Genomic DNA, 20,874 nt, shown 5'->3' on the forward strand with positions numbered 1-20,874 from the left:
GGTTGCGGGAGGGAGGGGGCTATGGAGAGGGTGGTTGGGTTATGGACATTGGGGAGGGTATGTGCTATGGTGAGCCCTGTGAAATGTGTAAACCTGACGATTCACAGACCTGTACCCCTGGGGCTAATAATACATTATATGTTAAAAAATAAAATAAAATAAAATATTCCATTGCAAGGCTATGCCACAATTTGTCTCTTCATTGAACAGCTGATTGACCTTTAGATTCTTTCCAGTTTGGGGTTATCGTAAGTAATGTTGTCATGAACATCTGTATATGAGCTTGTTTTGTTTTTTTTTTAAAGATTTTATTTATCTATTTGACAGAGAGAGAGCCAGCAAGAGAGGGAACACCAGCAGGGGAAGTGGGAGAGGGAGAAGCAGGCTTCCTGCTGAGCAGGGAGCCGGACATGGGGTTCAATCCCTGGACCCTGGGATCATGACCCGAGTCGAAGGCAGATGTTTAAAGACTGAACCACCCAGGCGCCCCTGTATATGAGTTTTTATACAAACATCTCTATTTCTCTTGGGTACTCTGTAGGAGTAGAACTGCCTATTTCTGTGGTACATTTGTGTTTAGCTTTAGAAGATTCCCCAATTGTTTTCCAAAGTAGTTGTGCTATTTCACAGTCCCATGCCGGAAGGTTCGGTTCTCTGCAGCATCGCCAACACTTGCTATTGTCTGTGTTTGTTGTTGTAGCCCTTCTAGTGGGTATGTAGGAGCATCTTGCTGTGGTTTGTTCCAATGCAGTGAGCCTCTTCTGGCAGCAAAGCTGTTGGATGGTGCAGCCTGCCCAGTCACGGTCGGCTGCCTTGCTGCTGCCCAGGCTGGGGGAATTCAAGCAGCCTGGGGCAAGAATACCACAGACTCTGTTCTCACCCAAAGTTCAGGGGTTTTCATGGATAAATGCCCCTCAATTTCTCCTTTGCTTTTTGTCTATTTCCAGAACCCTGAATGGTTTTTTTCTTTTTCTTTTTAAAAAGATTTTATTTGGGGCGCCTGGGTGGCTCAGCGGGTTAAAGCCTCTGCCTTCAGCTCAGGTCATGATCCCAGGGTCCTGGGATCGAGCCCCACATCAGACCCTCTGCTCAGCAGGGAGCCTGCTTCCCCCTCTCTGCCTGCCTCTCTGCCTACTTGTGATCTCTGTCTGTCAAATAAATAAATAAAATCTTAAAAAAAAAAAAAGATTTTATTTGGGTGCCAGGGTGGCTCAGTGGGTTAAGCCTCTGCCTTTGGCTCAGGTCATGATCCCAGGGTCTTGGGATCAAGCCCCGGATTGGGCTCTCTGCTCAGCATGGAGCCTGCTTCCTCCTCTCTCTCTGCCTGCTTCTCTGTCTACTTGTGATCTCTCTCTCTGTCAAATAAATAAATAAAATCTTTTATTTATTTATTTTTTAAAAAGATTTTATTTATTTATTTGACAGAGAGAGAAATAGTGAGAGAGGGAATACAAGCAGGGGGAGTGGGAGAGGGAGAAGCAGGCAGTCCGATGTGGGGCTTGATCCCAGGACCCTGGGATCATGATATGAGCTGAAGACAGAAGCTTAACTACTGAATTACCCTGGCACCCCTAAATGTTTTTTTGGATTTATTTTTGCTATCATTGTTCCCTGGAGAGAGAATTGTTGATCTCCACACTTTGCCATATACTTTTAGTTGAAGATTTTTTCCCTCTGTATGTCTTCCCTTGACATTCCTTTTTTCCTGTTTTCTTACATTGGTCTCTATGTTTCACATTGCAAGGGATATTTATTTGCCTTGTCTGCCATTAGAATCACTTGGAAAGCTTATAAAAATCCTAGTGCCCATGCACCTGGGTGGCTCAGTTGGTTAAGACACTGCCTTCAGCTCAGGTCATATAGGATCGAGTCCCATATTGGGCTTCTCCTGCTCTATAGGGAGTCTGCTTCTCCCTCTCCCTTGGCCTCTCCCCCTGCTTGTGCGCTCTCTCTTTCTCTCTCAAATAAATAAATAAAATCTTAAAAAAAGGGCGCCTGGGTGGCTCAGTGGATTGGGCCGCTGCCTTCGGCTCAGGTCGTGATCTCGGGGTCCTGGGATCGAGCCCCACATCAGGCTCTCTGTTCCGCAGGGAGCCTGCTTCCTCCTCTCTCTCTGCCTGCCTCTCTGTCTACTTGTGATCTCTCTCTCTGTCAAATAAATAAATAAAATCTTAAAAAAAAAAATCCTAGTGCCCAAGCTGTACCTCTAGAACATTACATCACAATCTCAAGGGGGAGAGCATAGCCATTTGGAACTCAAAATAATTATAGGCCAGTGAAAAATTAAAATGTCAACTAATTTTTAAAAAGAAAAAAACAGAAATTAATAAAATGTAAAGAAAAATACCTAGGGGGCGCTTGGCTGGCTCAGCTGGGACAAGCATGCAACTCTTGATCTCAGGGTCATGAGTTCAAGTCCCACATTGGGTGTAGAGATAACCTAAAAATAGATAAATGTAAAAAAAAATAATAAACCACCCTACACTCCTGTGTTTCCCCTGTACTCACACCAGTGCCATACTCACAACCCTTCTGACACCAGATATGTGGGAATTTTTCCCACACTAAGCAATTCTGTGACACCAGTTGGATGCCCTGCAATTAACTCAGTCCTGACACCATCTGCCTGGTGATAGCTAGCGTCAAATCCCCCCGGTGCAAGGCTCAGTCCATGAGACTGACCACACTTCAGATGCCAGTCACAAGTAGTGGGTCCCCAGGTTACTCACAATGCCTGTCCAACTTGGCTCCAGATCAGAGGCTCTCACAACCTCCTCTTGGATTTGATTTATTTGCTAGAACAGCTCGAAGAACTCGGGGAAATACTTATTTGTGTTTACCAGCTTCTGAAAGGATGTGATCAAGGATACAGAGGAACAACCAGTTAAAAGTATATATCGGACGAGGTCTGGGAGGGTCCCAAGCAAAGGCACTTCCATACTGTAGTTTTGGGGATATGCCATCCTTCCTCCACACAGATATGCTCACGAACCTGGAAGCTCTCTGAACCCTTAAGGGGTTAACTCTATTTCCAGCCTCCCTGCCCCCTCTGGAGAATGGGAGATGGAGCTGAAAGTTCCAAGCTTCTAATCATGGCTTGGTCTTTCTGGTGACCAGCCTCCATGCAGGAGCCCACCACCAATATCTACCTCATTAGAACAAAAGACACAACTATTACCTGGGAAAATTCCAAGGGATTTGGAAGGTCTGTATCCGAAAGGAAGATCAAATATGAGAGCAAAAGATGCACCTAGTCCTGTTACCACATAGGAAATCGGAAGGGTTTTAGAAGCCCTGTGTCAGGAATGGGGGGGGGGGGGCGGTAGAGTATATAGATTTTCTATGATCTCATGATACTGATAGAGAAGGGAGACCTCTTGCTTACAGTAGAATGCTGAGAGCTAAGTCGCAAATATGAAGTTAGTGCTAGCGTTGGAAAAGCATCACTTTGCAAGTATAATGGTAAAGATTGGCTGAGGGAAGAATCGCCACCAGAGGCTAAATGTGGAAGGCAATTTTGATGAGGAACAGGATATTTACATGGTTTTAGAGTGTCCGTCCACAGTACAGAGGGCTTCCTTGCAATACTTAAATGCAATACCTGTCTCTAGTTGGTCTCCTGTACTGAAAAACACTACTAACGGGTATTATAAGGAGGCAGATGATATTGAAACATGGATGCTCGATTAAAGTAATTTGTAGTGAAATGAATTCATTGGGTTGATATCTGTACTGTGATCATACAAGACCACACAAGACCATAAAAGGTCATACAAGATTGAAGTATTTAGGGACAAAGTCTCATGATATATGTAAATGGTTCAGAAATGATCAAGGAAATAGTGTAAAGTGTTGATTGTAGGGGAATTCGGATAAAGGGCATACAGGTGTTCCATGTACGATTTTTATTTATTTTACTTTTATTTTATTTTGGGGGAAGAGAGAGCATATGTGAGAGAGAGGGGGGATGGAGGGAAGGGGAGAGGGAGAGGGAGAGAGAATCTTAAGCAGGCTCCACGCCTGGTGTAGAGCCCAATGCAGGGCTTGATCTCATAACCCTAAGATCAGGACCCAAGATGAAATCAAGAGTCAGTCGCTTAACCAACTGAGCCACCCAGGTGTCCCTCCTTGTATAATTTTCAGCTTTACAACTTAAAAAAAAGTCAGGCTTTCACAATCCAACGAAATTGTTCAGAGGCTGTTTTGGAAGTTGAAAGCCCAGAAAGTTGCTTTGTTTTCCACAGAAAGCCTCACTTTCATTTAAGTGGTAACAGGGACCTGCGTAAAAGGGAACTATTTAGGACAAACTATACAAGGGCTAAAATTCCAAAATACTAACCCACCTCACAATCTTGTTCAAATGCCTATAAACATAAACTTCCCGGTACACCTGGGTGGCTCAGTTGGTCAAGCATCTGCCTTCGGCTCAGGTACGATCTTATGGTTTCGGATCGAGACCCACTTCTTTTTTTTTTTTTAAGATTTTATTTATTTATTTGACAGAGAGAGATCACAAGTAGACAGAGAGGCAGGCAGAGAGAGAGGGGGAAGCAGGCTCCCCACTGAGCAGAGAGCCCTATGCGGGACTCGATCCCAGGATCCTGAGATCATGACCTGAGCCGAAGGCAGCGGCTTAACCCACTGAGCCACCCAGGCGCCCCTCGAGTCCCACTTCTAGCTCCCCGCTCAGCGGGAAGCCTGCTTCTCCCTCTGCCTGCCACTCCCTCTACTTGTGCTTGCTCTCACTCTCTGACAGATAAATAAGTAAAATCCCTCAACAAAAAACCCCCATAGGGGCGCCTGGGTGGCTCAGTGGGTTAAAGCCTCTGCCTTCGGGTCAGGTCATAGTCCCAGGGTCCTGGGATCGAGCCCCGCATCGGGCTCTCTGCTCAGCGGGGAGCCTGCTTCCCCCTCTCTCTCTGCCTGCCTCTCTGCCTACTTGTGATCTCTGTCTGTCAAATAAAGAAATAAAATCTTTTAAAAAGTTGGAAATGAATGTATGGTAAGTTTATGGGTTTTGGTTTTTTTTTAAGATTTTATTTATTTGACAGAGAGAGAGATCACAAGTAGGCAGAGAGGCAGGCAGAGAGAGAGGGGGAAGCAGGCTCCCTGCAGAGCAGAGAGCCCGATGCGGGGCTCGATCCCAGGACCCTGGGACTATGACCTGACCCGAAGGCAGAGGCTTTAACCCACTGAGCCACCCAGGCGTCCCATCATTTCCAACTTTTGAGTATAAAAGTATAATAAATGGGGGCGTCAGGGTGGCTCAGTGGGTTAAAGCCTCTGCCTTTGGCTCAGGTCATGGTCCCAGGGTCCTGGGATCGAGCCCCACATCGGGCTTTCTGCTCAGCGGGGAACCTGCTTCCTCCTCTCTCTCTGCCTGCTTCTCTGCCTACTTGCGATCTTTGTCAGTCAAATAAATAAATAAAATCTTTTTTAAAAAAAGTATAATAAATGTATAAATTACCTAGTAACCAAAAATATTCAAATTCACATTTCAGTAGGATAACAACAAAAAAAAAAATTCTTTTTTTTTCTGCTGGAAATAAGAGCAGCGTGCCCCATCTGGCTCCAGTGCCCCAAGGCGGGAGGTTTGGGGTGCAGCAGGCACGTGCTCTATGCCCCGCGACATGACACGCATGCTCAGTCTACTTTTGACTCTTAGGAAAAACTTTGAACTCCACTCACCATTGGAGTTTGGCGTTCCCACGCCTGCCTGCTCGCTTTCCCCTGTCCTTAACCTCCACCACTGGAACCCAGATGCAGACTCTCCCGTTCAGTGGTACTTCCTGGTTACAGTGTGGTGATCTAGAGCGGAGAGAATATACATGGACATTTTTTTTTCCAGATCTCTTTTTTTTTATTAAAACAGAAAATTTAAACATTTTTTTCATAAAGTACTTACAGATTCCAAAAAACATGCATGGAACTAATTTTAAGATACGATGGCTTTGGAGAGGCATGGGGAAGAGGGGCAAAGGGAGTAGCCACCTCTGGACCACTACTGGGGTCCATATGCATGCTGCCCCACCCCCCACTCCCCAAGGCTGTCTCCGCCAAGTGCCAGAGGATGGCTGAAGGAGAAGCTAGGGAAGAAAAAGGCCAAGGGGAGGGTGACGGGCGACATCCTTTCCTGTTTAATTTGCTCTTCCTAAAAAGGCAGAGTGAAGCATGTGCCTTCTTTATAACTGTGTTCTCTGTGCTCCGTACTATCTGAATGACTTTAAAAAAAAAAAATTTGCCAATTAGGAAATGGTCAGAAGGGCTTCTGGGTGGCTCAGTCATGATCCCGGAGTCCCTGCACTGTGCTCCCAGCTCTATGAGGAGTCTGCTTCTCCCTCTGAACTTCTACCCTCTCATACTCTCTCTCACTGTCTCTCTCTCTCAAATACATAAAATAAAATCTTTTTTAAAATGGGAAGAAGACATGAACAGACATTCCTGCAAAGAAGACATCCAGTTGGCCAACAGACACATAAAAAAGTGCTCCACATCACTCGGGATCAGGGAAATACAAATCAAAGCCACAATGAGATACCACCTCACACCAGTCAGAATAGCTAAAATTAACAAGTCAGGAAATGACAGATGTTGGCGAGGATGCAGGGAAAGGGGAACCCTCCTACACGTTGGTGGGAATGCAAGCTGGTGCAGCCACTCTGGAAAATAGTATGGTGGTTCCTCAAAAAGTTGAAAATAGAGCTACCTTATGATCCAGCAATCGCACTACTGGGTATTTACCCTAAAGATATAAATGTAGGAATCCGAAGGAGTACGTGCTCCCGAATGTTTATAGCAGCAATGTTCACAGTAGCCAAACTATGGAAAGAACCTAGATGTCCATCAACAGATGAAAAGAAAATGTGAGATATATATATATAATGGAATACTATGCAGCCATCAAAAGAAATGAAATCTTGCCATTTGCAATGGCATACATGGAACTAGAGGATATTATCCTAAGTGAAATAAGTCAATCAGAGAAAGACAATTATATGATCTCTGATATGAAGAATTTGAGAGGCAGGGCAAGGGGCTGTGGGGGGAAGTGAGGGAAAAAATGAAACAAGATGGGACCAGGGAGGGAGGCAAACCATAAGAGACTCTTAATCTCAGGAATCAGACTGAGGGTTGCTGGAGGGGAGGGGGGTAGGAGGGATGGGTTGGCTGGGTGATGGACATTGGGGAGCATATGTGGTATGGCGAGTGCTGTGAATGGTGTAAGACTGATGAATCACAGACCTGTACCCCTGAAACAAATAAAACATCATATGTTAATTTTTAAAAATTTGAGAGAGAGAGAGAGAGAGAGCACCTGTGAGGAGGGAAGGGACAGAGGCAAAGGGAGAGAGAGAGAATCTCAAGTAGACTCCCCATCCAGTGTGGAGCCCAATGTGGGGCTCAATTCCACAACCCTGAGATCACAACTTGAGCTGAAACCAAGAGGTCAACTCTTAACCTACCTAGCCACTCCAGGCACACCTGTACTATATAAATGACTTCTGCCATGTTTTATATATATATATATATAATATATATATTATTTATATATATAAATTATATTTATATTTATATATATATATATATATATAAATATATATATATATATATATATTTATATATATTTATATATATAAATAATATATATAAATATATATAAATAAATATATAAATATATTTATATATATATATGCAGAATTTTTTTTTAATTCACTATCTTAGCACAGAGAACATCTTGTTGTTTCGGGGAAGGGTAAATGTCACTAACAGTGACTCAGAAACCAAGTGAAATAGCCATGGGGCAAAACAAGTTTGCTTCCTTGGCTTTGGCAGTATTCATCTTGGTTGCCAAGAGAAGGGATCACTGACATTCACAGTTCCTCTTGCATTTGCCTGTGGTGTGAGGAAGTGAAAATTCATTTTTACATCCTCATCTCCTTTCCTCTGATCCCTTAGAATGAACTTTATGTCCTTAAACTCGGACCTGTCAGTACCTGGCACTCCTTTCCTAAAGGGCTCTAGGTCTGGCCTTTTCAGTGTTGACATCGACACGAAGTTTCTTAATTCCTCAGAACTGAGGTCTTCTTCTAAAAGGCGTTAAGGTGTTAATTGTTCTTCATCTCTCTAAATTTCTCCTATTCAAATAATCAAACAAAGACTTCCTTGGGTTTTACAGCTTTCCCTTTTTCATAAGGAAATAAGGGAAATTGAAAGTTACTGTAGACTATGGCCACACATTACCCATCTGAAATACTGAGATTGTTAATGAAAATGAGCCTTAATAACAGAGACACAATTTGGAGAGAGAGACAGAGAGAATGAATCACTGGCTCGATTAAAATATTCCTGGGCTCTGATTCCACGTCCAACAGACAACCTTCTGAGGGCTGATCTGAGCTTTCAAGTGTCCTCGTGATAGGAAGAGAGAGCTTTGAACAGTGAACATGAGGGTTTATTTGTGGAAACTGACATTCAGATTCTAAAATTAGGATGGAAATTCAATTATATGGAATTGCAAGGGACCTAGAAAACCAAAGCAATCTTTAAAGAATATTGCTGGGGGGGGCGCCTGGGTGGCTCAGTGGGTTAAAGCCTCTGCCTTCGGCTCAGGTCATAGTCCCAGGGTTCTGGGATCGAGCCCCACAATGGGCTCTCCACTTGGCGAGGAGCCTGCTTCTTCCCTCTCTCTCTGCCTTCCTCTCTGCCTACTTGTGATCTCTGTCTGTCAAATAAATAACTTTTTAAAAATCTTAAAAAAATATTGCTGGAAGGTACATACTACCAGATATTAAGACCTTCTGTAAGCTACAATAATTAAGAAAATGTGATGTGGTGCAAGAATAGATAAAGAGATCAATGGAAGGGAACAGAGAGCCCAGAAACAGTCCGACAGTCACAGGAAGAATGACTGCAACTCAGGAGAAAGCCTAGTCTTTACTATAATTGGTGTGAGGTCAAATGGACATCTGTATGAAAAAAAAATCAACTCTCACCTCACACTATAAACAAAAATTAACTCAAAAAGGGGCACCTTGTTAGTGCAGTCAGTTAAGCATCCAACTCTTGGTTTCAGCTCAGGTCATGATCTCAGGGCCATGAGATCAAGCCCCATGTCAGGCTCCAAGTTCAGTGTGGAGTATACTTGAGATTCTCTTTCCCTTTCCCTCTGCCCCTCCCACTTGAAGATTAAGAAATTAATCTTCAAAAAATTAACTCAAGGGGCGCTGGGGTGGCTCAGTTGGTTAAGTGTCTGCCTTCAGGTCCGGCCATGATCTCAGGGTCCTGGGATCCATCCCCATGTCAGTCTCCCTGCTCATTGGGGAGTCTGCTTCTCCCTCTGCCTCTGATCCACCACCCACCCATCCACTCATGGCCCCCCCCCCTCATAAATAAAATATTTTTTTAAAATTAACTCAAAATATAGCACAGACCTAAATGTAAAGCTAAAACCATGTAACTTCTAAAAGAAAACAGAGGAGAAAATCTTAGTGACCTTAGGTTTGGCAAAGACTTCCTAGATATGAAACAAAAAGCAGGAACTACAGGAGGGTAAATTGATAAGCTGGACTTTATAAAAATTAAGAACTTTCACTTTGAAAGGCAAACCCACAGAATGGGAGAAAATATTTGCAAAACATATCCACCATATCCACATATCCACTTTTATCTGCCATTAGAGAACTCCTTATACTCAAAAAGACAAACAATCCAGTTAAAAAAGGAAGGAAGAATGGCAAAAGACCTTAATTTAACCAAAGAGGGTAACAAAGAAGACATGGTCAACATCATTAGACATTACGGAAATGATATTAAAACCACAACTTAGACATACCCACCAGAATGACAATCAAAAAAAGGTATACCATACAAAGTATTGACAAGTATGGGGAAGAACAGAAACTCTTTCATGGCTGTTGGGAATGGGGTGCAACCATTCTAGAAAACGTCAGGTAGCTTCGTAAAGAGGTAAACACACACCTACCATATGACCCAGCCATTCCACTCCTAGATGTTTATTCAAGAGAAATGAAAGCACATGGCTGCACCAAGACTTCTACACATCTATTCATAATAGCTGTATTTGTAAAAGCCCCCAAACTGGAAACAACCCAATTTTCTATCAAATAGATGTGAAAACAAACTGTGCTATTTCCATACAATGGGAAATACTCATCAATAAGAAATTGTTGATGAATGCGACCCCACGGATAAATCTCAATTATGCTGCAAGAAGTTGGTGCCCCAAAAAAGGACATACTCAATTATTCTATTTATATAAAATTCTAGAAAATGCAAACGATTATGTAGTGATGAGAGCTGAGAAAACTTCTGAAGGTAATGGATGTCTTCATTATCTTGATTTGGGTGATGACTTCATACATCAAGTTATAAAGACATACCAAATTGTACATTATAAATACGTTGTTTATGGGGTGCCTGGCTGGCTCAGTTGGTAAAGCATGGTACAGCTTGTGACTCTTGATCTCAATGTCATGAGTTCAAGCCCCACACTGGGCATACAGCTTACCTAATAAAATTCTTTTTAGGGGCACCTGAGTGGCTCAGTGAGTTAAGCCTCTGCCTTAAGCTCAGGTCACAATCTCAGGGTCCTGGGATTGAGCCCTGCATCGGGCTTTCTGCTCAGCAGGGAGCCTGCTTCCCCCTTTCTCTCTGCCTGCCTCTCCACCTACTTGTGATCTCTGTTTGTCAAATAAATAATAATCTTAAATTTTTTTTTTAAATTTATTTGAGAGAGAGAGCACAAGTAGGCAGAGCGACAGGAAAAGGGAGAGGGAGAAGCAGGCTCCCCACTGAGCAAGGAGCCTGACATGGGGCATGATCCCAGGACCCTAAGATCATGACCTGAGCCAAAGGCAGCCACCCAACCAACTGAGCCACCCAGGCACCCGTTACTTAAAATTAAATAAAGGTTATTTTTTGTCAGTTAAATTTCAAAAACAAAAAAAACGTGTTTTTTTTTTTTAAGATTTTACTTTTTGGGGGCGCTTGTATGGCTCAATTGGTTGGGCCTCCGACTCTTGGTTTTGGCTCAGGTTGTGATCTCAGGGTTGTGGGATGGAGCCCTGTGTTGGACCCTGTGTTCAGAACAGAGTCTGCTTGTCTCAGCCCCTCCCCATTGCTAGATCACTTGAGCTCTTCCTTTCTCTCAAATAAATAAACTCTTAAAAAGATTTTATTTTTTCAAGTAATCTCTACACCCAACATGGGGCTTGAACTCACAACTCCAAAACTGAGCTGCATGCTCTTCTGACTGAGCCAGCCAGGTGCCCCCGTCAGTGATACCTTCAAAGACTGTTCAAGAAAAAAATTTCCCAGGAGGCGGTGCTACAAATACACCGGGCTCTACTCTGGGATATGAGCTCCTCTGGAGCTGGCTCTGACTCCTTGGAGGGCCATGCTGAATTAACTGAGAAGGCCTTTGGGGTCAGGAATGCCAAGTTGAGGTGACAGCAGTCAACCTGATGTGCTTGGCAGGTACGGTTGACTTCGTTACCACCCGTTTTCTCAACACAAGATGCCTGTCCCTCCAACAGGCCCATTTCATTTCTGCCTCCAGCCCCCAGTCTTCCTGTAGTCCCCTCATCATTCAGGTCTTAGCATGAATGTCGGGCACCTTCACTGAATACCACGTGTTAACGTCACTTTCTGTTTTTCTCTATTTTTTTTAATTGTGCATATCAAAGTCAAATTCTTATTCATTTATTTATTTTCATTTTTTAAAGACTTCATTTATTCATTTGAGAGTGAGCGAGCATGGTGGGGGGGGCAGAGTCAGAGAGAGAAGCAGACTTCCCGCTGAGCAGAGAGCCCAAGACACAGGGCTTGATGCCAGAACCCAGAGATCACGACCTGAGCCTAAGGCAGAAATTTAACCTACTGAACCACCCAGGGGCCCCTTCTGTTTATTTTTATTATTTATTCTCTTCCTCCCTCCTCTATGCAGTTGGGGTCCCAGATCCCTTTTCCTGGTGATGCGCCCACCCCGTATGTGCCTTAAGTGTTGGCTGACAACTCATAGCTGCCCCGCCAATAACTGATGGGAAATGAGGGGTGGGAGAGAAGGGAGAGGGTGAGAAAGACTGGCATTCCTGTGGCAAGGCAGCGCAACTCTGTGATGTAATTTATGCAGTTACCTGTGGGACGGGTCTGAAGCTAGTTTCCACTTGAGGCCACTCTCCTTGTTTTCGTTTGCTTCCCTGCCCTGCCCTGTCCTGTTTCCCTCACACCCTTCTCCTGAGAGCACTTCCTCAGTAAATCACTCAAACAAGAATTCTCATCTCTAGCTCTGCTTCTGGGAACCTGCCCCATGACACCCTAGGTAAGCTTTAGGAGGGACTACCTTATTCGTTCCCTTACATCAAATTCCTGTCTCCGGCTCTGCAGAGCTGTACCTGGAACGCAGCAAACAATACATGTGTTGAATGAATATGGGGAGAGCCCAGAGCCCAGAGTCTGTTATATAGCTAGACTCTGGGCACCCCTTCTGTCCTGGGCTAGTCTGGCCTGGAGGCATTGTGAGTCATAGCTAGTGGACAGCAGCTGAGGGGTTCAGAGATGGGGCCAGGCCTGGGACAGCAACTCAGCACCTCCAACACACCCTCCAGGTGAGGCACAACTTGCAGTGAGGGTTCCTGGGGAAAGGCTGTCTAGGAAGATGCAGCATTAGGGTTGGCCTGGCTGCACCCTCTTGGGCCCTCTTTGGGCTTTCAGAGATGTCACCCTGAGTCAGATCTAGGGGATAGTACCATCCGCTCAGCCTAGCTATGTGCAAGAGGAATATGCATGTACTGGATTGATGTAGGCATGACAGAGTGTTCTTTCCCTTTTCACCTTCCATGGGGAGAAGAGGAATTTAAGAGAGAACATATAGTTCTTTTCCCATAGAATAGAGTCAGCACTTTCAGGTTCTGGGAGAGACCGAGAATGAGACTCGTTATCTGTCCTTCAGCTTCCTTGAGGATGCAGTCTCCTTGGGAGAAAAGTCACAAGTAGTCTACCTAACCGCTATGACCGCCAATCCTAAGCATAGGTCCTAGTCCGTGGCACGTGCCCCTAGGATGTCACTGAGTATACTGAACTACTGTCATCTACACACACATCTGCGTTCCAAGCCAGACCAGTAGCATCTTGAGGGTGGGCACAGACTAAGAACCCCTGCCCAGACCCGTTATGCCACTGGCTATTTTACACATCCTACGAATACTTTTCTGAATCCAGCGCTAGCCCTGGCTTTGTAATGCAGCAGTGTCAGGATGAAGTTTAGGCCCTGGTCTCCTTTCTGGCTTCCTCTTGGATTCCCAGCCAAGTCCCACACACCAGCCCTACTCCAAGGTCTTCCTCACATCTGGGACATGCAGGCTGTGCCTGGCTCTTAACTCTGCCTAGAGGCGCTCTCTCTTATCTACCCCCAATGCACCCAGCAAAGCCTTGCTCAACTTTTAAGTACCGGCTCCACCGCTCCCTTTTCCCGGGCCCATGATCCCTTCCAGCAGCCCGCCCAAGGCTCATTCATCCGCAAATGCATCCCCTGACACAGAGAGGTCTTTGGGGAAGGTCGTTTCAGAGACTACTGTCAGCTGCAGCGTGCAGGGATGGGCTCCTGAGCGACCAGCAGCTGGTTAGCCCTGGTGCCAGCCTCAAAGCTAAGCTCTGTCCACCGGTCCTCGCGGTTTGACGGGACAGCCTGTCCAAGCAGGCTGCTCACCCGGACTCTTGCTCCCCAGCAGTGCCCCTGGCTCGCCTTCATCATTCTGGACACCCGGGCTCCGGAGGCAAGGGCGCAGCCCCGGTTGCCCACGTCCTCGAGGTTCGGCACCGGGCACCTGCACGTCCGACAAGGCCCACTCGGCCCTCGCCCTGGAGGCCTTCAGGTGCCCGGCGTCGGGCCACGCCGGCCGCGTGTGGGAGCAGTTGCGGCAGTTCTGGGTCGACCACTTCTCGCGGCGCTTCTCGCCCCGGCGCCCGCCGCTGCGCCGCATCTCCTCCATGTCCACCTTCTACCTGCTGGACCACCAGACGCGCCAGGCCGAGCTGGGCCTCAGTTACGGCGCGCCGCGCACGCGCCTGAGCGACGAGGACTTCGTGTTCCGCGGCGGCCGCTGGACCGCCGAGGGGCTCCCCCTGCGGTTGAGGCCGCCGCTGTCTCCGCCGACCATCTCGGGTTGGGAGCCGCCCGTGCAGCGGGTCAAGGCCCAGGTGCTGCTGGAGGAGAACAACTACTTGAAGCTGCAGCAGGAACTGCTCATGGACATGCTGACTGAGACCACGGCACGCATGCACCTGCTGGAGAAGAAGCTGGACACCGAGGCCAGCCCGACGGCGGCGGCGCGCGCCTGGCAGAGGAAGATGCGCAAACGCGAAGGCGCGAGCCGCGTGCTCACGATCGAGCCGCGCGCTCTGGAGTCGCGGTGACGCAATAAAGCCCGGGCGGCGCACGCGCGCTTCGCTCCTTGTCGGTGCGCGTTCGTGGGCGGCGGAGTGGGCCTGTCCAGGGCTCCCGACTCGCGGGTAGGGACCGTTACTTAGTGACCGGTGTGAACGGGTGACTCAGCCAGCAGCCGGGCTCGGGAGGGCGCGATAGGGCCTTGGCGGAAGGTGTGTGCGCGGCCCGCTCGCTGGGAACGCGGGACTTGCGGCGGAGAGGGGAAGGGGCGCGAGGACGGCTAGCGGGGCCAGGCGGGGGCATTCTTGCCCCAAGCGACCGAGGACCAAGTCGGGGAGGCCACGAAGGCTTGGGCGTTCGGTGATGGAGGGTGCGGTGAGGCGGGCAGGCGGACGGGGTCGGCGACATTGCTCCTGGCTCCCCACTAGCCTAGAGGCGCGGCGCGGGCCGGAGGGGTTTCAGCCTCAGTTCAGAGTCAGTGTGTTTGACTCGGCTTTCTTGAACCTGAGCTCAGCCGCTCCCACCTGGCTGTGTGGTATTTGGGGAGTCGCTTCTTTATTACAGGCCTGTCTTATTCTCCTCCGTAGTCTCCCCCAGAGTACAAACAAGCATTGTCTAGGGCAAAGCCTGTAGACAGATAGGATTTGCTCCACCCACGTTGCTTAAAAATTTTGCGTTCGTTGCCAACACTTAAGAATTCGGAGATTTCACATTAAATATCCAGATATCCTGTGTTCTGAAAAAGAGACTTGGCCACCACCTGGACCTCCATTCTGTCCAGCCAGCAGTTTCCTGAGCCGAAGTGTGGCTGTCACCTGCTGGTTGCTTCATGCCTTCCTTGTTGCAGGTGTGTGATTTTGATGATGATCTCCTAGATCCCTTCTGGATCAGTGTTCTTTCCCAGGACGTGGGGAGCCCATTTCCCCAACTTCCATACACACAAGGTATTATATAAGGTGCTTTGGGAGTGTATTGTACTTGTGATGACACTTGTCCTTGCAATATTTAACCTTTTCCCTGGAATATAGACAGTGCATTTCTGCATCCACTGAAACTTGAGACCCCGGGGGGAGGGGGGAATGGGGGGGGACCGTCTCCGGAGGGCCATATGACAGTTGTGAGAGAAGTGGGTGTCCTGCCTCAGCCTCATTTTGTTTCAGGAGTAAACTAGGGATTACTAAACAACTGCTTTGTGTGAAATTGTGGCCTTATTCAAGCAGCGAAACAACACAAAACATGTCATTAGACACAAAGTTGAGAAACATTTCTTCTGCGCAGTGCTTTTTTGTATTTTAATAATTATATATTTATATTAACGTAGATTAAAGTACTTAAAATAGTTATGAGGGTGAAGTAAATTTCCCTTTTAAAACAATTAGGAAAGCAGGGGGGCCTGCCGGGCTTAGTTGGAAGAGCGAGTGACTCTTGATCTCAGGGTGGGGAGTTTGAGCCCTGCATTGGGAATAGAGACTACTTAAAAATAAAATCTTGGGGCATCTGAGTGGTTCAGTCAGCTAAGCAGCTGCCTTTGGCTCAGATCATGATCTCAGGGTCCTGGGATCGAGCCTCCCTACCACCCTCAAGCAGGGAGTCTGCTTCTCCCTCTCCCTCTGCCCCTCCCCCCTTCTGCTTTCTCTCTATTTCAACTAAATCATAAAAAATAAGTAAATAAAATCTTTAAAATAGAATAAGAAAAAATATACACAGAAAAGCAAATGAGAAGGGAATCAAAATGATAGACTAGAAAAAAAAAATCAAACCCAAGAGAAGGGACTAATGGAGAAACCAGACAAGTGAAAGAAGCTAGACACAAAGTATCATGAATTTCATGTTTCTGTTTATTTTTATCTTTTTTAAAGATTACATGAGCAGGGCATGGGGAGGGGCAGAGGGAGAGGGAGAAGCAGACTCCCCACTGAGGAGGGAGCCCAGAGCGGGGCTCAATCCCAGGACCCTGGGATCATGACCTGAGCCAAAGGCAGATGCTCAACCTACTGAGCCAGGACACCTCTACATAATTCTGTTTAAATAAAATATCAATAATAGGCAAATCCATAGAGACAGGAAGCAGGTTGGTGGTTACCAAGGACTGGAGGGAGTGGGAAGGAAGGAGGGACTGCTTCGCAGGTGAAGGGTTCCCTTTTAGAGTGATGAAAAAGGTTTTGGAACTGTTTGGTAATGGTGGCACAACATTGTGAATGTTCTAAAAGCCACCAAATTGTACGCTTTTTAATTTTTTATTATTTTTAAAGATTTTATTTCTTTATTTGACAGACAGAGATCACAAGTAGGCAGAGAGGCAGGCAGAGAGAGAGGGGGAAGCAGCCTCCCTGCAGAGCAGAGACCCCGATGCGGGGCTCGATCCCAGGACCCTGGGATCATGACCTGAGCGGAAGGCAGAGGCTTTAACCCACTGAGCCACCTAAGCGCTCCGGGATTGTACGCTTTAGTGAGTTTTATGTTAGGTGAATTTTACCACCACAACAAAAAAAAAAATTTCAAGGAAAGTGCTTTATATAAAAACATGGAGTAAAAACTGTATGAGGTATGGGAAAATAGCCAAAATCATAATGGCGATCCAAGAATGCCTAAAGTTTAGGGAATATTGCTTTGGCCAGGCTCCTTGAAAATAAATAGTTTAGAGTATCAGGCATGCTAGACCAGCAGCAGGCAGGCAGGCAGCCCCATGTTTAGTGAAAGGCATCCAAGTGGCTAAAGGGCCGGAAATAAATGGAGCAGGATGATATTTTGAGATATCTGACTTTGTTCTTTCTGCTGTGGAATTTCACCCCTTGACGCAGCCAAGCTCATTGCCCCAGGGAGGGATGTGACAGAGCAGAAAGCAGGAACAAAGGACTCTTTGTGGCTTTCCCCTCCTACAGCTCAGAACTCTCTGGGGATCAGAGCTTTGCAAAAATATTTTTGGGCTTGAAGTGGGAGGTCAAAAAGGCCACAGATTTGTCGACAGCCAAAGGGAAGATGAAGGGAAATGGCAGTAGAGAACCTGGTAGATCGTCCATCTTGGAAAACCTGTCCTTTCTTGACCCAATGAGACTTTGCAGCTACTGCCCCATTTCTCTGCTTCCCTTTGTAACTGATCTGCAGAAAGTTACTTGTATTCACTGTCCTCAATTCCTCCCCTCCCTCTTCGCTCTTAATCCCTCTCTAGCTTGGGTGTCTCGCCCTCCACTCGCCCGCTCCGCGCCCCCCAGCCAGCTCTCCTCACAGATGCCATCATCCTCCAGTGTTAGTGACTTTGGCCAATTCTCCATCCTCCGTCTTGGTCCATCAGCCGCATTTCCTGCTCCTCCTCCTGGAAACACTGTCTTCACCTGGCTTCCAAGGCGCTGCGAGCTCCTGGGCACTATTTCCTTCCTCCCTCCCCATTCCTGATTTTACTCACTCTTCACTTCCTTTAGGTGTCTGCTTCAGTGTCACCTTTTCGATGAGGTTTTCCCTCATGACTCTTTTTTTTCTTTTTGAAGCTTTTATTTATTTATTTGACAGAGAGAGATCACAAGTAAGCAGAGAGAGAGAGAGAGGGAAGCAGGCTCTCCGCTGAGCAGAGAGCCCGATGCGGGACTGGATCCCAGGATCCCGAGATCATGGCCTGAGCCTAAGACAGTGGCTTAACCCACTGAGTCACCCAGGCGCCCCTCCCTAATGACTCTATTTAAAGGAGTCCATCTTCTCCCCCATCCCAACCAAAGCAGGACAACGGATCCTCCTTTCCTGTTTTGTTTTCTAACATCTGTAACCACTTGGCATGCCGTCTGTTACTGTCAGTCTCCTCCACACCCCCATCTGCCACCACTAGGACGTATGCTCTGCAGGGCTTTTCATTCTGTTTTTTTCCTGTATCTCAGTGCAGAACACTGAGTAGGCCCACTCTACATATTTCTAGAATGCACAAAGGTCTACAGAGGCAGGCACCTGAGTCACAGGGAGCCAATGGTGTTTAGCCTTTGGCATTGTCCCAGATTTCTGATCCCCTCTAAGGCAAGAAAGGTGTACTAGATGTTTTGGAACTTTCAGTTCTGCCCGATCAGCCCACTCTGACTCCAGCCACAGCTAGGACAGATGACTCTGTGGACACTGGCAGTGCCTCATCTCCAGCATCTACTGTGGCTTTCTCCTCAGCCTCGGGAACTCTCTCAACCCAGCAGGCCTAGGCTGGAGTGCAGGTGAGTGAATGCCTTCAGCCCATAAGGGACAGGAGCCAAAATACACAGTGTCAAATTTTCCTTGTGCCCTGTGTCATTCTCCTCACTCCCTCTCTCCCATTTCCTGGATTCGTCTACCAAAATGAACTGCACCCACGTTCTAGGTTCCGGCTCTGCTCTTATGGAAATGCAAGCTAAAATAGGGAGTAGCCCTAGAAGGGAGACTGTGGGGATAGGCGTCTAAAACTGTGGCTCATCCACCACTGAGAAGGCAACAGTGACCTCTCACCACCATTGGCCAGTGGGCTGGTGTTATACCCTCTGGTCCTGGAGTGTAAGACTCTTACCTTTGGTAGATTGGAATGAGATAGAAGTTGAAGAGAGAGCTGGGCTTAGGAAGTGGCTTTGACACTCGAAAGGAAGGCAGCTGTAGCTACAAGGATTGTGGAGGTGGCTATTTTTCTATACCTGCTTTAGAAACTTTCCAGAAAGAACGTCAGGCTCAGGTGAGCCCCGTCGACAGAGCCCATGATATGAAAGCCAGAAAGTCTCCTGAAGCAACATAAGGAAATGCTCACTTTTGCAGTGAGGAAGCAGAGCGTGCTGACAGTGAGGCCCACGATGGAATCATAAGGGCAGCAGAGTTGCAGACAAGACCCATCTTCCTCAACAATTCTCCTGTGCTATAAAGTCAGGGCATCAAACTGGGGGTTGGAGGGGTAGTGAGGGAGGATAGGATCCTGAGGGCTGTCATGGGGATGTTTGGGTGGACATACCTAAGAATCTGGAGCTCCAGTGCCCTGAATCCTCCTGGCCAGCAGCTGCTGCTCCCTTCCCCCTTGATAAAGAAAAGTAGCCTCGTTTTGCCTGGAGGCCATGCAGAGATCTCACCTGGGCTCAGTGTCTTATGAAATGATGCTAATCACTCTCTCTCTCTTTTTTTTTAATATTTTATTTATTTGACAGAGAGAAATCACAACTAGGCAGAGAGGCAGGCAGAGAGAGAGGAGGAAGCAGGCTCCCTGCGGGGCAGAGAGCCCGATGCGGGGCTCGATCCCAGGACCCTGGGATCACGACCTGAGCCGAAGGCAGAGGCTTTAACCCACTGAGCCACCCAGGTGCCCGCTAATCACTCTCTTGAGATCACCTCCGCTCATTGCCTCCTGACCAGCAACTAGAATTGGGTCTCAGCCTAGCCTCAGCAGTGAAGCACAGTTCCTGATCTAGGAGGAAATAGTTCAGTCCCCCAAAAAGTTGCAGGACAGGTCTAACCACAGGCCCTAGGGGAGCACATGCAGGAGTGGATCTTGAGGGTACTGATGGGGGTGGGATATCTAATACTGGGCAGCCAGTTGATTGATACGGGAGCATTTCCCATGATTCAAGACCTAAAGTCCTGCCAAGAACACCCGGAGCTTATTCTAATGACTCCGGAAGTTTGGACATGATGGTGGCCTCAGTCAATGAGCTGGAGATGCCAAGATTGCCTTGGGTGAGTTTTGAAGAAGAAGCCTGAAGCCTTAAGGGAGTAGGGATCTGAGAATGGGTTTGTTACATAAAACCAGAAGATTCACCATTTGTTCCTTTTTTTTTTTTTTTTTAAGATTTTTAAAATTTGGGACGCCCGAGTGGCTCAGTCAGTTAAGTGTCTGCCCTTGGCTCAGGTCATGATCCCGAGTCTTGGGATCAAGTCCCAGCCTGCTTCTCCCTCTGCCTGCCTCTCCTGCTTGTGCATGCTCTTTTTGACAAATAAATCTTTTTTTTTTCTTTTTAAAGATTTTATTTATTTATTTGACAGACAGAGAGCACAAGTAGGCAGAGAGGCAGTCAGAGAGAGAGGAGGAAGCAGGCTCCCTGCTGAGCAGAGAGCCGGATGTGGGGCTCCATCCCAGGACTCCGGGATCATGACCTGAGCCGAAGGCAGAGGCTTTAAGCCACTGAGCCACCCAGGTGCCCCGACAAATAAATCTTTTTTAAAAAATTCTTTAAGAAACAGATTTTGAAAATTTATTTGAGAGCATGAGCACTAGCAGTGGGGAGGGACAGAGGGAGAGGGAGAAGCAGGCTGCCTGCAGGGCTTGATCCCAGGATCCTGAGATGCTGACCTGAGCTGAAGTCAGATACTTTTTGTTCTTCGGCAGCTGCCCAGAGGATGCTCCCTCTGCTAAGGCAGTAGGGGACGAGACAGTGAGGGGGCCATTGAGTCATCTAGAAGCTGTTGGTGGCTGACCCCTGTGGGCCAGAGTTGACAGAAGGAAATGCAGCTGTGGAATGAGGTTTTCTAGTGTCATTGGAAATGATGAGATT

The 20,874-nt window shown here is 47.1% G+C and overlaps 1 protein-coding gene across 1 annotated transcript; it reads left to right on the forward strand.

Annotated features, from left to right (window-relative positions):
* Positions 1-11,949: 11,949 nt before the first annotated feature.
* CBY3 (chibby family member 3) lies at positions 11,950-14,433 on the forward strand. The gene is made up of 2 exons (XM_046000527.1): positions 11,950-12,626; positions 13,746-14,433. The coding sequence occupies exons 1-2, from the start codon at positions 12,577-12,579 to the stop codon at positions 14,431-14,433; spliced, it is 738 nt and encodes a 245-aa protein (XP_045856483.1). The 5' UTR covers positions 11,950-12,576.
* Positions 14,434-20,874: the final 6,441 nt, after the last annotated feature.

Source organism: Meles meles, chromosome 3, assembly GCF_922984935.1.
Source record: "Meles meles chromosome 3, mMelMel3.1 paternal haplotype, whole genome shotgun sequence".
NCBI classification, from domain to species: domain Eukaryota; kingdom Metazoa; phylum Chordata; class Mammalia; order Carnivora; family Mustelidae; genus Meles; species Meles meles.